Consider the following 16,553-nt stretch of genomic DNA (forward strand, 5'->3'; position numbering starts at 1 on the left):
CATTTTACAGATGGAGAAATCGGGAGACTGAGTTGGGCTCTGATCACTCCCTCACTTGCAGCAACATAGGTGGTGCTGCTCTGTGCAGCTCTACGATTTTATCAACCTACCTCTTCTAGAGTTGGCAGGGGGTAGACGGACGACTTCTCTTCCCTGGCCATGGCTGTGTCCTGAACAAGGTCACTCCCCACAGGGCTTTACTTCAAAGCTCAGTTCAAGCCCCACTTCCTCCAGGAAGCCTTCTCAGGTTACCCGAGTCCTCTGCCAGTTGACAACACTTCCAATGTTTCTCACTTGACACTTGGTACTGCTATTTGTCTGTGACTCCTGCCTCTCCAACCAGAATGGCTAGAGTCGTGCCTCTTCAAAGCCCTGGGTTTTTTTTTTTTTTTTTTGCCCAGCATTCCACACACTGAAGACACTTGGAATCCCATGTGGGGGAAGTCTGTGACCTTCCCTTCCCTCCCTACCGCACAAAGGATCCTGCCAAAGAAACCCAACACCCCCTCCACCTTCAGAGCCTATGTTTGAAGTCACTGGTGTCCACGCATCAATTTCCACCCAAGTAATTGCAGCCCATCACACACATCATCCCCTATATTTGAAACTCTTTGCAGTTGTCATGGGAACTGCCTTTGCCTTCATTCACTGATCAGGCCTCACAATTAGCTTTGGCAGCGGAAGTCTGTGTCAACGGCAATCGCGGGGAGGAGAAAGCCGAGGAGGTGGAAGAACAGCAGCAGAGGAAGGAAAGGTGCTCCTCCTTGGAGATGCAGGAGAACCAGACTGAACTCAGGCACCCGGTGATGTCAGAGGGAAAACACAGCCAGCCAGCAACTCTACCTGCACACTTCCATGCCAACAAACAGAACGCACCCAGACCCCCCAGGCTGAGAGGCAGCAGTGCGGCTCTGCCTACAACCCCTTCCCCCCACCATGCTGTGCTAAATGCTTGTAAGAAGATCTTATATTCTGTGAACTTCGTCAGGGTCTCCCCTCTCCATATGCAACAGTTCTGGACCATCAAATGTCCCAGGATCCAAGCAAATGATTGGAATAACAGAAACTTAATTGGTTACTGAGAAGGTGAGACAGGAATACTGAGTGGTTTAGAAACCTGGGGACAGCCCCAGGGGAAGCCTTCTAAGAGTAATTAACACAAAGCCTCTTACCTTCCACCTTGAAGATCCATGAACACCCTCAGCTGGTGCCCTGTGCTCTGTCTATGTCCTTTCACACCCCTGACACCAGTCTCAAGCATTTGAGTAGCATCTCTGCACAGCTCAGCTTCAGGGGAGATGCCTCCCTCCTCCTGGAAGCCCCAGCCTCATCCTTCACAAATCACTCTGCTGAAACTCTCAAAACAGGTCCCTTTCCTTCCATGATGGGCTCTCTTGGCCTAACCGTGACTAAGACTGGCTTCTGCCCTCAAGGCATCCCTCCCTTGTAGCCCTACCAGACTGCTCTGTAATTGTTGCCACGCTTGTCTCCCTGCCCAGACTGTGAGCTCATTAAGGACAGAGTAAATGCCACCTCCCCTTTACCGCCAACTAGGGCTCAGCGCAGCGCCGCACACACAGCCGGTCCCGAGCGAGACGGGCAGGAGGCGGCTGGGAAGGCAGGTCTACCAGTCAAAGCAGGTGACATCCTGCCTCCAGAAACTGAAGTGACACCAGTGCCCTCCCCCGGCACAGGGGACACAGGAGGTCCAGGGACTGAGCAAACATTCCAGGAAGGCACCTCTGCTCCGTATCCTCCTAGCACCAGCTCTTCTCTCACTGGCTCTCAGCACCGCCCCCCCCAATCCTGCACCGTCAACCGTCCAGACTGGACCCAGCCTCACCATGAGAAGATGCCATTCTCTCTCTCCTCTAGGGCCCCAGGATCATTCCCAGCATCAACCAGGGAACCAGGGAACCCAGAGCTTACCCTTAAAGAGCAGAGCAGTCAATCAAAAGACTGGGACTCCCCTGGCATTCCAGTAGTTTAGGCTCTGTGCTTCCAATGAAAGGGGTGCAAGTTCCACCCCTGGTCTGGGAACTAAGATCCTACATGCCATGCAGCACAGCCAATAAAATAAAATAAAAAATGAGACCAGAGAGTGCCACTCAGCATCCTCCCACAAGAAAGACTCAAAGGGAACAGACTCTAGTCTGGCACATTGTCACTTATTTTTGACCCAGCATCTCCACACTCCTTCCCGAGGATTCCTCTGGCGGTAATTAAATGGGGTGGGGGACCAGTGGGCCCAAATGAGTCTACCTAACACAACTCCCTTTTCATTTGGAGCATCGAGAATTGCCCTGTACCAGTAGTGGGAGGCGCACCATTCTGTCCACGGACGCCCTGGCTGGCTGTGGGGAGGTGGGCACAATGGAGTTGGAATGCGTACAGGTCAGAACCAGCAGTTCAGGAGCAGATCTTGTGCACCCTGAAGCAAGTGAGCAACCCCCCAGGGGTCACCGGAGGGCTTGCCAGTTACCCCACACTGGGCACCGACTTTTATTTTCCCCTCCCTCAGTGATAACTCAGGTTATCAGATCTCTTAGGCAAATGACAGGAGACAAGGCCACAGAGGGGTGTGCCCACCCCCAGCAGGCAGGGCGCGGCCCAGACACTCAGGCTGAGGCCCAAAGCCACCCTGAAGGACCCTCCCAGCCAAAGTGCAGCAGGGCTCAAGGTAGATAAAGGAGTCCTATTCCTTTCCAACACCTTCTATCCTCCTGAGCATGCTGCCCTCAATCCACAAGGGAGCTGTAAAGAAGGGATGGGGAGGGGAATCAGTGACAACTCCTGAGACCCCCCACCCCCAGATTGGTCTTTCAACTCACCCAGTCACCACACTGCCTCCTCCAGAACGAGAGGCCCAAGGCAGAGAGGTAACTGCTGACTCAAGGTGGGGTCCGTGCCAGAGCAAGTATACTCAGACAAGGTTACAAGTGAGGGTGGGAGAGTCACTTCCCCCCAGGGAGTTTCAGAAATTGAATAGGGAGCCACCCCTCATTCCTACTGTTTTTCCCCACAGCAGATAATTTAAACATGGCTCAAGCCTTCAATGGGAAGCAATAAGCTTTGCTTTGGGTTAGAACCCAAGAAAGCACTGCTGCTGGGAACAGAGACCATAACCCAACTTCCTTATCCCTCTCACCACTTATCTTGGCGGGGATTGGGGGAGGGGGATAAGGACCCTAACCCAAAAAATCCTTCCAAGAATAGCCAACCAGGACAGCTACTTCCCCAACCCAGAAACAGGCTTCAGTGAGGGTTTAGAGACCATGGAGGGAAACTACTCATCCAGTAGAATTACACACCCAGATAAAAAATATATATATATATACACATATATCTCTAACATACAAGCCACTTGTTTTTTTTTTTACAAGCCACTTGAAAGGCAGCCAGTGTGACTGAGTTACTGAATTTCATGTGAATTAAATTTAATTTTTGTAGCCACATATAACTAACGGCATCCATATCAGACAGCTCTGGTAGAGCATACTTTTTAAATTTGGGATGTCATAAATACTCCTGAGAATTTGCTGAAAACCACAAACCCTCTCCCCTGAGAAAAAACACCCCTGCACATTCACACACTCGGCTGAAATTTTCAGAAAGTTCACAGACCATATTCCCACCCAGCTCTAAAATTAAGTCTAGAGATCAACCAAAAACTTCATGGCCTAAGAACAGTGTTTTATCTGCAATGTAGTCGTCTAAGGAATATGCTACACTTTAGGCCACCACATGAGGAAGCCCCCACCTGATAGAGGATGCCTCCGTAACATCCCAGGCTCTACAAAGACCCAGGCAGGCACAAGACTGGTTCTTCAGTCTTGCAACAGCTATAAATGTTAGACAACTCTTTTTTTCAAACATGCACTCAGTCTGCCTGCTTATAATTTCTACGCGCTAATAAAAGTTCTGCACGTTCCCCGACACGAAGGAACTAACACCCTCTTCCACACAGGACTCGTCCTAGCCTGAGTCCCCTACTTACTCATTTCCAAGCTGAACAACAATCTTCTTCAGTTGCCTTTCGTGTGCCCACTTTGACAGAGCTCCTAGAGACAGGCTTTCAACACACCTTTTAGAGTTTCAACTCTTCCTACCTGCTGGAAAGCCAGGGACCCTTACTTGTACATTTCTTTTTTTCTTAAAAATACGTGCAGGACTTTGGATTTACCCGGATTAAATTCCATTGAGTTTTGCGAAATCCCACTGCTCCAGACTGCCCCAATCTCCTTTACCCGTGTTTTACCATTCAACTTCAATATTGCATCACCACTACAACTGCCACAACCACACACCTACCCACTGATCACACCTGCCCCTACCTACATCCGAGGGAGAGGGCACACACCTCTTCTGTTCCTAACCCTCCAGGCCCTGCCATGAACTCCAGAGTTCTATGGATGTGCTCCTGCTATTCACAACTACCACCAGCTACTACTCCCTCATGGGGCTCCCATGTCTCAAGTCAGGCTGCTGAGCAGCAAACATCTTCTGAGAACCCTTCCCCAACTGTTCTCAGAACACACACATATACACACTCATACACACACAGACACACACACATGTTCTTAAAAGGGTTAATGATAACTCGTAAGACTAGACTGAAATGGACTCCAGAAAAACAAGAACAAACATGGAGTAAATCTCAAGATGTTCTTGTCTCCCTGGCCTACAGGGTAAAAAATAGGTTGGGTCACCCTCCTTACTCTTGTTGGCAATGGGAGTACTTTACCTGTGTTCATCAAGACTTATTTCTGTCCCCTTTTCCATGCCTCACCCTCTTCTCCACTCACAGAAGCGCCACAGACCGGCTCCTCAAACTCTCAAGGACATACAAATCACCTGGGAGTGTGGTTCAAGTGCAGGTTCTCATTCAGTAAGTCTGATGTAAGGTCTGAGATTCTGCGTTTCTAACAAGCTCCCAGATGATGCTGATTCTGCCAGTCCACTGATTAGCAAGGTGGAAATATGGTTGTAATCCATTCAGGTCCCCTAAGATTCAGGTGAGCAATTTGGCGTCCAAGTGACTGCCCATGAAATCAGCTCTCATCTGTGTCAGAGAAGTTCCACTCTAACTACACATTAGATATACCTGGGGAGCACCAGCCCAATTGGAGTCCTCCCCAGAACAATCAAACGACTGACAGAATCCGTGGGAGTGGGATCCAGGTGATCCCAACATGGAATCCCTGATCCATACTGGTTGATAAAAATTCTGAAAAGGTAGTTATACCTGTGTCCTCTTCAGAATGACTCTAAATAAAAAACTGGCCCTCTGATCTATGAAGCTGGAAGGAAGCACTACCATTTATTTGCAGAAATCCAGGTCCACTGGTTTGACTTCAGTTGCTTTGTAGAGAACCACAGGGATCCCCAAGCCCACCGTTTGTCTTTCTACATCTCATGAACCACCTTTTAGAAAATCTGCTCTAGGACTTCCCTGGTCGTACAGTGGTTAACAGTCTGCCTCCCAATGCAGGGGACAGGGGTTTGATCCCTGATCTGGGAAGATTCCATACACCACATAACAACTAAGTCCATGCAACACAACTACTGAGCCCACATGCCCTGGAGCCCACATGCCCTAGAGCCCACACTGCACAACAGAAAAAGCCACTGCAATCAGAAGCCCCAGCATCGAGACTGGAGAGTAGCCCCTGCCCACCACTAGAGAGGAGCCAGCAGGCGGCAACAAGGCCCCAGCACAGCCACAGATAAAAAATAACTGATTTAGAAATCTGCTCTAGGATGGTCAAAAACTGCCACTGGTTTACAATTTCCAGCATATCTTTGAAAAATTGAACTTTCTACCTGTCTCTGGTCTTCTGGCTCTCTCCCAATCATCATCTAATTCCATAACGATGCCACTCCATGGGCATACCTGAAGGTGTGTAGTAGGAAGCTGATGACTCAGATTCAGGTAGGGTAGCTGGCTCTCCCTCCCTAACCACACATGCCATGGTTTATACTTTCTCCAGTTTATACTCCCTGACACAAAAGGGACCCAGTGGCTTCTCTCTGTCACCAGTTCTGCTCCAAAACTGTAAGACCACCCTTTCCTACTCTGTTCTTATTGGGAACACATAAAAGACGTTTATTGTCTTGAGCATCTTCCACCACCTCAGCACATTCTGGCCACTGGACTCTCTAATATTCTTCTTAAAGGGTCAGACTACCAATGACTCGCACCCCCTTTCCATGTAAAGAGCATGCTCTTTCACCATCTGCACTCACTAGACAGCTGCCCAAGCAGCCACACAGATGGTTCAGCTCTTAGCCCCCACCACCTTCCTCCTTAGGGCCCCATTTAGGACTGTTGAGTCAGCATTCTCTTTTTAAAAAGCAATCCTATCCCTCCAGCTAACTTCCCTTTGAGAGTCTGTAGCCATGGGGTTTAAAACTGTTTGCATCTGAAAAACAATTTTCTGAAGTCTATGGTCAACATCTCTCCTTGCCCAGGCTTCTCCCTGGACTCACAAATGCTGAGATGGGCTCCCAGTCTCATCACTTCTCCTTTACCAATCAATTCTCCCTTTGCTGGTGGGAACTGCTACCCTCCTGATAGCATCCCCTACCCCACCCACCCACAACTTCCATCTTCAGGAAGACAGCACCACTAGCAGGTAAGGCAAGAATTGGTCAGGTGTTCCGATATTGTCCAGAGATCCCAAATTCCAAAGCATCTTTTCTCAACACGGGCATGGAGCTTTGTTTCCGCCATGAAATCCACTTGGCTGAGGGCTAGACACACCATATATATTTCTATTTCTCACCCACAATAGTCTCAATCATGCTCCCAACCTTATGTATGCATACTTCCAGGAAGGTTCTTTTCACAAGGAGTTTTTCTCCTACCCTCTTTATCAAACGCTCACTTCCCTCACCCGTGGGTAACTTTGCAGTCAGGCCCAGGGCCACACCGGCTCCTTGCTCCTGGATGTCCAGCCTCCTCCCCCAGGAAAGAGGTTGGCAAACTCCTCCCTCCTCTTGCCTGGCCCCACAGTTCTGTGAGTAAGCTGGGATGTCTTGAAATAAACATTTAATTAACAATTACAGCTCAGAGACTAACATACACAGTTTTTATGCATAAAGATTAATTCTGTTCTAGATGTTCTAGGAATGTTTTGTCACCAGGCACTGATTACCTACCATGTACTAGACATTCTGCGTGTTTTATCTCAATTAATCCTCACAAAGAAGGGTTACCCCATCTGACATGTGAGGAAAAAAAAAAAATGCTCAAGAAAATAGGCAGCACAGCACTTACGTTGGGCTCTGCATCTCCACACTCACCAAATCCTACTTTTCTAATCAGCCATCTTCACTGTGCTAGAAGCCACCACTCAGGTTAACAAGGATGTGGAAGTCAAACAGCCTCCGACATCAGCCTAGGATCCTAATCCTTCTGCAACCAGGAAGGAAGACCACCGCTGCAGAAACGAACTCCTTCAGGCGTGTTACCTCTCTTTAGGGCCCAGAGGAGTGTAGTCACTTACCTCTGTGGTGGACAGGAACAGGCCTGGGAGTCGCCTCTAGTATTAAAATATGGAATGTCTCTGACTAGAGGGGCTCTGTAGCACCACCTACCCACACTGGGTAAAAGAGTGAGGAGCAGGGAAGAAGACAAGAAAATCAAGATAATGTTCCCCCTCTTACAGGATGACACAAAGCAGCTGTCAGCAGACAGCTCTGAGCAAGTCCCAAAGGAAGCTGGAGGAGGCGGGGACAGGATGGACGTGAAGAAAGGATGCCCAAAGAGGAGACAGAAGCACGGATGCAAGGGGAGGACCTGACCCCCAGGAGGCTCCTGGGATGCTCTGTCTTGTCCCACCTGAAGAGCAGGGGCTAAGATCTAAAGCTCTATTTCCAAGGGATAGGTTTCCTCCTTTCCCAACCTCCCAGATCCTAGGACATGTCCCCTCTTTTATATGGCTGCTCAGACCTGGTGGTGAAGATCCCAGCAGTCCCCTAGGGGCTATAAATGCCGGGTTGGTTCCCTGGGCTCTCACTCAGGAACAGCCTAGAGGGCCTGTCAGCTCTGCCAGCGATACATTTGTCAAATAGAGTGTTGCCTGGACAGTGGTTCCCACGCTCTTAGCCTTCACAGACCAATTAAAAAAAAATTATGGTGAGAGACACTAGTTACTATTCTGTATTTTGCCAAGTAAAGACTCTTTTTTAGGAAAAAAAAAAAAAAAAAAGATCTACTTTCTATCAACACTTCCATTCCATAAAAGAAAGTATATTTTCAAACATCAAAAAGTAGAAAGTACCCATCCCTAAAACAAAGTTCTACTCTTTCAGTCAAACAAAGTTAGCTTTAAGACGAAGCCCACTCCATTGTCCCCTTTCCATGGTTTCTGCAGAAACCCAGAGAACTTGTCACGAGGCAGCACTGGTCCGGACCTTCTGTCTGGGGGGACCACGGGGCACCAGCTGCGTTCTCCCCAGTCCCGGGGGGCCTTGAGAGGCAGCCGGCTATGCAAGGTCCACAGGGACGTAGACATCCAGGGGCTTGACTCTAAGCTTCAGCCACGCCAGATTCCTCCTCTCTTAAGCACGACCACTGGTAACCCAGGGCAGCAGCTTACACACAAGGATGACAGGCCCCTGGCTACACTCCCAGCCCCTTTCACTCAGGTGCACCTCCTTGTTGCCAAAAGAAGAACTTAAACATGGTTCACAAGAGCCACGCATTCTAGGAACATCCAGCCCAGAAAGCTCATCCCCCAGGGTTTGAGAGGAATGGAGTGAGAGGAAGGCAGAAAAGGAGGAGATAAACCCTAGAAGGAAGCAAGCAAAGGAACCAAGCCTTACAAAGTAGATGGGGCATGTCGTCCTTATACCGAAACAAGAGCTCTCGTGCCCAGGAGTGAAGCCTACCCCTGGTCCCACCCCCGCTTTCAGAAATGACCCACAGGGCACTGGGCCAGCAGGATACCAACTCCCCCGTAAACAGCAGCAACATAAAGGGGCGGCACACAGTCTCCCAGGCTGGGGTGGGGAGCTACAGATGTGATCCAGATGTCTGCTTTAACCTTAGACTGGGGAAACAGGGCACCCATCCGCTGTCCCTGGACCGTGATATGCAGCTTCCACAGGGAGCAGGCAGGAGAAGGAAAGAAGCGGCAGAAACATCCCTGCAACGGCCACTTTCCTGACCAAAACACTTGGATCCTTCTTCCCAGCCACAAGACCACGGCCCCACCAAACTGGCGGCACAGCTCTGAACTCAGCGGTCAGGGAAATCCCAAGTGCAAGGCGCCAGCCCATCAGAAGCCACAGGTGCCCCGGCTCCCAGAAGCACAGCGGTTTCCAGCTCAGCTGGAAAGGGCTTCAAAGGCCAAGAAGCACAGCCCCTCCACGTCCCCAGGGAGAAGACAGACTCAGAGAGGGGACCTGAGCCGTCCGAGCCCTTGGACAAATCAGTGGCAAAGCGGGGAAGCCTCACAGACAGCGCAGGCCCCGGTCTCTGTCCAGCGCGAGTCCCGCTGCCTGGAGCGACCTCGGCCGCTACACCGCTCCTCCCAAGCTGCTTCACTTCGCTCGTCCCTACTTCTGCCAACTCTCCGCCGTTACGGCTGCCACCAGCCTCACGGCCGGCAACCCACCACCAGCATGTAAAGGCAAGGCGGCCAGTGCGGTGCCACTGCCTCCCTCTCCCCTCTCTGTTCTCATTCCAACTCCTCCTCCCTTCCTTTGCCCTCCCAACTCCCAATTAAGGGAGTACTCCTTCCTGGGGTTGACAGCCTCTCAAACACACATCATTCATTCATTCATTCAATTAGCATCTGAGGGCTTCCGACACACCAAGGAACTGAGCCAGATCCTAAGAACACAAGGCATAAAAAGTCCTTGACCTCAAGAAGTACTGTCTAGCAGGGGAGCTCAAACCATGGGGTTCTCATTAAATTCCCAAATATTTTTAGGTACCATCCCCAAAAGCATGGCACCCAAAAAAAGATTTAGGGAAAGAAACATCCCACTCCATCAGAGCAGCATAAGACCATCCTGTCACTCCAAATTTTTCCTTCCCAAAGCATCAGCCTCCAACCCTTACCTGACACCATCACTCCCAGATCACCCAAGCATTAGCATGACCTTGAAATATATCTGAAGCTTCAAGCAGACAAAAAACTTCTAAAGATAAAGCTGGATACCATTGTCCCATGTCAAATGCAAACACCAGGGATGAGAGTGCTAGCTCAAAGCCCTGTGCAACCTGGTTACCCTCCCACCAATTCTAAGCGCGGCAAACTAGCCCAAATCATCTTCTAAAGACAGCTACTCTCCTATTCACAGCCCAACTCAAAGTTGGACCAGGAGGATCAAAACAGGAGAATGGACTTAAGGGTCTTCAGCAAGACTCTTGTGAATGCAGCACCCTCAAGGAACAGGGCTGTCAAGCAAGACCCAGCTTACCTCCTTGAGAAGCCCCACTTTTTTCTTCAGCACCTCACACTTGCGCAGTTTGCAGATTTGGTGTGTGCGGCGGTTGGTACAGCTGGTGCAAGCCCCACAGTTTTCCAGCCGCCGGCAGGGCTCACAAGTACCACACCGTTTCCGCTTCTTCCGCCCATCTCCACCCCCTCGGAGTTGGGGTTCACTCCCGGCCACTGGAAGCCCAGGCCCCTGGTAGCCCGCTACCATCACCTGGCCCTGAGGGAAGTCATAAAGGCCTGGCAGGTCCGGCTGGACTGCCAGGGGCACCTGAAACTGACTCATGACGTTGCCAGAGGTGGGGGCATAGGTGCTGGGGCAGAGCCACAGTCCAGCTTCCTGCCTGCAAAGGCCACCAACAAGTCCTTCTTCCTAAAGCAGTCAAAATCTACAGAGTGAAGGCAAGTAGCTCCAGGCTGCGGGACGGGCACCTCTTCTCAGCCCCGCTTCACCTCCTCTGCAGCAGTCTGACAGGACTCAGTTGGGGGCCACTCTCCCACCTGCCGGGGCCCGGGATCGGGGGGAGGACATCAGCGGCAGTCCCCAGAGAAGGGGTCATCTTGGCTGGGTGGGCTCTTCACCCTCACCCACCCTGGACCCAGGCATGAGGTGAGCAGGTGGGTGTGTGACGGGGGCAGGGGAGGGTGAGGAGGTTCTCCTCTGGCTTTTCCTCTCCCGGGTCAGAATGATGGAGAAGGCAGCGCGCAGCCTGGAAAAGAGACAGAAAGGGGAAGCGCATCACTCGGGGCTGGGGGACAACTTTCACTCTTCCTGTTACCTCTTCCTGCTTCTGGGAAAAGAGAAGCTGGGGGAAGAGAACGGGCTTGCTCTCATGAAATTGTGTCCAGAACCTCTGGCAGGGCACACTGGCACCCGCTCCCTGATGGAGCGGGACGAGGGCCTGACGGGGTGTTAAGGAAACCTGGACGGCGAATCTATGGGGCGGTCAAGGAGAGATGTCTAAGAAAGTTGTCCTTTTCCCCTGCCCCACGGGCTTGGGAGAGTTCTGCCAAAATTCCCACACGCCCCTCACTGGAGGTCGCTGGGCCTTCCCCAAGGGAGCACAGCTTTCAAAATAAAGTTTGCCGAGAGCTTCACTCGGCGGGGCTGCCCGGGCGCCCCGGGCACTGAGGCGGCCTGGAGTGGGGCGCGCCCGGGGTAACCCTCGCCGGCCGCCCAGCCAGCGGGCCGGACTCTGGAGGGCGGCCCGCTCCAACGAGGGGGCGCGGGGAGGGGGGCGCGCTCCGGCTCAGGCCCGGCCGCGCGCGCGCAGCCGCTCGGGCTCCTTTGTTCTGGGGCCTCGGCCGCTCGGCTTCGGCGGCTCCGCAGCCCCCGCCCCGCCCCGCCGCCCCCGCCCGGCTGCGCTACACTGTGACCCGCAGCACCCCCGCCTCGTCTCCCGCAACAAAGTAGCGGGCCCCCCCCCGGACCGTCCCCTCCCCTCCCCTGCGGGCCCCCCCCCCAGGCCTCCCCTCCCCCACCCCGGAGCCGGAAAGGCACCGACTGCACCGACCTGCCCGCCGCCTCCGGGGCGGAGCGCACAAAGGGGCAAAGTTTCCCGGCCCGCGCCGCCGCCACCACCGTCGCGGCCGCCGCCGCCGCCGCCTGGGGCGCCCGCCTCCTGGAGCGCCTGGCCCGACCGAGCTCGGCGCACGGAGCCCCCCGCCCGGGCCGATGAGGGGACGGCGCAGGAGGAAGGAAGAGGCAGCGGCGGCCGCGGCGGCAGCAGCAGCAGCAATGAAGGCGTCCGCGGGACTCCCCGCCCCCCGCGCGCCGCGGCACGTGCTCGCCCGGGGACTCCCCCGCCCGGGAGGGCGCGCACGTGCGGCCCCGCCGAGCCCCGCCGGCCCCGCCGCCGCCCCCTCCGCCGGGCTCGGGGCTGCGCGAGGAGGGGAGTTCCGTGGAGGGGGAGGGGACGGCGCGGGCGGTCCCGGAGCGGATGGGGGCAGGGCCCGGCCCGGACGCCGCGCCTTTGCACCTGCAGTACCTCCCCTCCCCCGCAGTCGGTCCTCCCGGGCCCCGGCCGCCCTCCTCGGGTTGGCCGCCCCCGCCCTCCGGCGCTTCTGCAGCCGAGCGGGCGCGGCGGGCGGCGCGGGGTGGGGCACGCGGACCTCCCAGCCTAGGCCCTCGGCCGAGCCTGCCTCGGTGCCCCCACTTCCTGCCACTCCCTGCGGGCCGAGCGGCCTGGGACGGCCCCGGTGCCCCAGGGAGTCCTGAGCTCCGGGCCCCACTGACCCCCCTCTCCTGGCCGCCGCTCGCTCATTCCGAGGCAGGACAATGGGGGACATCGCGCGTTTGCGTACCGAGTCAGCCTAGCGGGCACGGAGGGGATACCCCGCGAGCAGAGGCCAAGGGCCAGCCGGCAGGAACCTTCGCCGGGATCGCAGCCCAGCGCCCTACCCAGGCGGACCCCGGGGCCCTGCCATCGCGAGCCTCCCCTGCGCCGCTCTCGGCTCTTTCGCGTCGAAAACAAAGACTAATCCGATACCCCCGCCCTGCCTCCCAGAGGAGGGGGAACGGGCGCGTCGCGGAGGGTAACCGAGGAGGACAGCGTTCAGGAGGGGCTCGGACAGGCTCCGAGGGGTCGAGCCCTATAACCCATCGCAAAGACTTTGAAAAGTCACCCCGGGCTGTTTTCCAGCCAGGGGGCAAGGGGCAAGGCATAAGAATATTTCTAAGTTGCCTAACTGCCCGTTCTCTCTGCTGCTTTTTTCCTCTCACCTGTTGTGCAGGCCAAGTTGAAATTCCAGGTTAGATTAATTCAGCTCCACCCATCTGGCTTCACTGCCAGGCTGGTCCCCGAAGCTACCTTCCACCTACCTGGGTTGCTGGGGAGAAGGGTGGGTCTCTAACAACACACACACACACACACACACACACACTCACACAGGCAAGTCCTGGCAGAAACATCCACGGGAGGACTGGCCTGACCAGTTTGGGCGGTGTTCACCGAGCCAGGTACCTGGCAGGCGTCACCACTGGGCTGAAGCTAACAACTCAGCCAGAACTGGAAAAAGAGCATTCGGCCGCTTATTTAGAAGAAGAAAAAAGTAATTGATTTCAAGCAGCTCTGTCCAGAAAGCCCTAGGCGGTAGGAGAAGCCCGCGTTCTGTCTGGGACTTCCCTCCTCACAGACCTGATTTTGACAGCCTCCTCGAGTGGCCAGGTTGTCAGCTGTGGGGAGGGTGGTGAACATGGCTGCAATACCTACTTCCTACTCTGGCCTTTGAGAGTAGGAAAGAATTTCTGTTCAGGGAAGTTAAGACTAGAACTGAGAAGAGATACCAATGGAGTGTAATTTTCAGTCAAACATGAGAACAGTTTGTGGACTTGTAATTGTTTTTAATGTAATGAATGTTTAGTGTTTTAAATATTTTATTTTTAATAAACATTACGTATATTAAAGAAAACACAGGAAATAGAAAACTAGAAGACAAAAATAACCTCAATACAACATTTAACCGTTTGCTATATTTCCTTCTAGCGTTTTCTGTGTTTAGAGTATTTCCTTTTTTTAAAAGATGGCTGCACTCACACTGGTTACGCAATTTGTTGTCCACTTTTTACTTAATGTTATATTGTAAGTATTTCCCTATTTGATAGACAATCTCCAGATAGTGTGACAATGGATAAGGTGGCTTAGGAGGTGGGGAACTGTGGGTTCCAGACCTGGCTCTGGCACTAGTAGCAGAGTGACCTTTGACTCACCAACTCCGAAGGAACCCATATAAAATACTTAACATAGTGCTTAATAAATAACAATTATTGTTTAATCCATATAACAACCTTGTGAGCCATATAACAATCTTGAAACCCACTTTACAGGTAAGAAAATAGATTAACTTGCTCAAGGTCACTCAGCTAGTGAACTGTAGACAGAACTTGAGCCCGGCATCTTTCCTCTTGTTTTCTGTCTTGGTGAATGGCACCAGCAATTTACTGTGCCAGTTCAGTCTTCACCAGCTGTATATGGAAGAGGCATGTCACAGAATCCTCTGGCTTAGGTGAGAAGGTGGATGAGGGCCCCATTCACCAAGATAGAGTGCAGGAGGCACTGGGGCCATCTGCGTGGAGCTGAGGAGGCTAGGCTTCAGCTGCAAACACATGTGGGCCCCAACAGGGAGCAGCTCAGGGCCTCACGTTTGGAGGAGCGGACATGGAGAGTGAGAGGAAAAGGCAGCCAGGCCAGAGCCCTGGCAAACACCAGCTCGTGAGGGACAGCAGCTGACAAGAGGCCAGCAAAGAAAGGAGACAGAGGAGCAGCCAGAGAGGTCGGAGGGAGGCCAGCCGCTACCAGACAAGCTCTCAGTCTCCCTCTGGAACCTTGTATTTCAGCAGTCTTGTCGCTTATTCCCTCTGCCTAACCCTTCCCACTTTAACCCCTTCCCAGTTTCTTCTTCTGCCTGCCAAATTCCCATTCATTCTACAAGTCTCTGCATAAATGCCAGTTCTTCCAAGAAACGGCTTCCGGCTCCTCAGACTCCGAGTCCCACCCACTCTCCCTCCCCAGAAGTTTGACGCTGCCTCCCTAGAAACAGTTGTCTTACCTGTATTGTAATCGTTTGCACCATTTCCTCCTAGTTACTATGAGCGCTTGGAGGGTTGGGACCCTGTCTTTTCACCGTTATAACCCTAAACCTAGACACTCAATATGTGTTCAATGCAGAAACGAGGTCAGGAGAACCTGATGAATGAAATATCCTGGTAACACCGAACACCCACAGGCTTCCGAGGTTTATTCCTGCTTGCTTTCCTACCTGCAGGAACCCTTCAGGGGCCCCTAAGATAAAGTCCAAATTCCTCGGGCCCTGCCTTCCCAGGGCTGCAGCCTCCTGTGCTGCCGGGTTCTTCCTACTAGACCAGCGCTCAGGGCAGTAGAGCAGCCGGGACCGGCGTGGAGGTGGCCAGCGAGCCTCTCCGTCTCCAGGCAGCCTAGAAGCTAAGTGCGGTCCGGATGCGCAGCGTCACCAACACCTGGGCGCTTGTTAGAAATGCAAGCTCTTGGACCCCACCCTAAACCTACTCAGGCAGAAACTCTGGAGGTGGGGCGCAGCGCTCTGTTTTAACAAGCCCTTCAGGTGTTGCACCCTCAACTTTGAGAAGCGGACGGGAAGCTACTTCAGCACCTAGGCGCCGGCCAAGATCACGCCGGAGGCGCTTAGAGGAGGCGGACCCAAGGAGGCTCCATTTATAAACCGGCTTGGCGGGCCCCATCCCCAGGGGCCGAGGGCTGAGCCTTTTAGGCATTCGCTCCGATCTGGTCAGGACCCGGTTGCGCCGGTGGTCCGAGGGCTAGAAAGGGAAATACCGTCAGGAGAGGGAAAAGCCTAAAGGACTGCTGGCACTACAAAATTGACAGGGGGCGTGTCGCAGGAGGGGGTGGAGGTGGGGCTGGGGAATAAGGAGGGCTTCCATTGATGAACTGAACCTTAATTCAGCACTGAGCAAAGGGCACAAGAGGTGTAATTGGATGTGCGCGCGCGGTTCTTCCGGGAAGTCACTGCGTGGAAGCGCCACTGCTGGGTGTTTGCCCAACCAGCAAATGATTGAATGTGACTGACCTTCTCTGAGGCATTTGACACCACTGCTTCCCTTTTAGGTAATAAGCAATTTGTCCTCTTTGAAGAATGAACTTTGTATTATGGGACCTTTTGCAGAAATGTAAATACACTCCAATGTCCACACTTTAGCTTGGTTTTAAAGACTGAAGGCATTGGGAAGTTCATTTTATGTTTCTTCTTTGGTCATGTTTTGGTTAAAAACATTATCAACTTACATTTGCATAGAGCTTTCCTTTTTCCTTTCCATACCCTTTCTCAGTCTGTCTGAAGAGTATACCAAATGTGCAAATGTAACTTTTCTTTCTATGACATAGTTATTATTATTATGTGTGTGTGTGTGTGTTTTAGTCACTCAGCCGTATCTGACCCTTTGCGACCCTACAGACTGTAGCCCGCCAGGCTCATCTGTCCATGGAATTCTCCAGGCAAAAATACTGGAGTGGGTAGCCATTCCTTTCACCAGAGGATCTTCCCGATCCAGGGATCAAACCTTAGTCTCCTAAATTGCAGGCAGATACTTTACCATCTGAGCTACCAGAG

General features: G+C 52.9%; 1 protein-coding gene across 3 annotated transcripts in view; it reads right to left on the reverse strand.

Moving 5' to 3' along the window:
• The window catches only part of TET3 (tet methylcytosine dioxygenase 3), a 107,416-nt gene extending 93,540 nt beyond the window's left edge, over window positions 1-13,876 (reverse strand). The window contains exons 1-2 of one of the 3 annotated variants that reach the window (XM_043468143.1): window positions 13,174-13,876; window positions 10,435-11,161 (exon numbers count right to left, since the gene is read on the reverse strand). In XM_043468143.1, the coding sequence (XP_043324078.1) occupies window positions 10,435-10,737 (303 nt within the window). In that variant the 5' untranslated portion in view covers window positions 10,738-11,161; window positions 13,174-13,876. Of the gene's footprint in view, window positions 1-10,434; window positions 11,162-11,965; window positions 12,166-12,755; window positions 12,848-13,173 lie in introns of those variants that run through there. The other 2 variants (XM_043468142.1, XM_043468141.1) reach the window with 2 other exon arrangements.
• Between the last annotated feature and the right edge of the window lie 2,677 nt (window positions 13,877-16,553).

Source organism: Cervus canadensis, chromosome 5 (assembly GCF_019320065.1).
Source record: "Cervus canadensis isolate Bull #8, Minnesota chromosome 5, ASM1932006v1, whole genome shotgun sequence".
Lineage (NCBI taxonomy): Eukaryota > Metazoa > Chordata > Mammalia > Artiodactyla > Cervidae > Cervus > Cervus canadensis.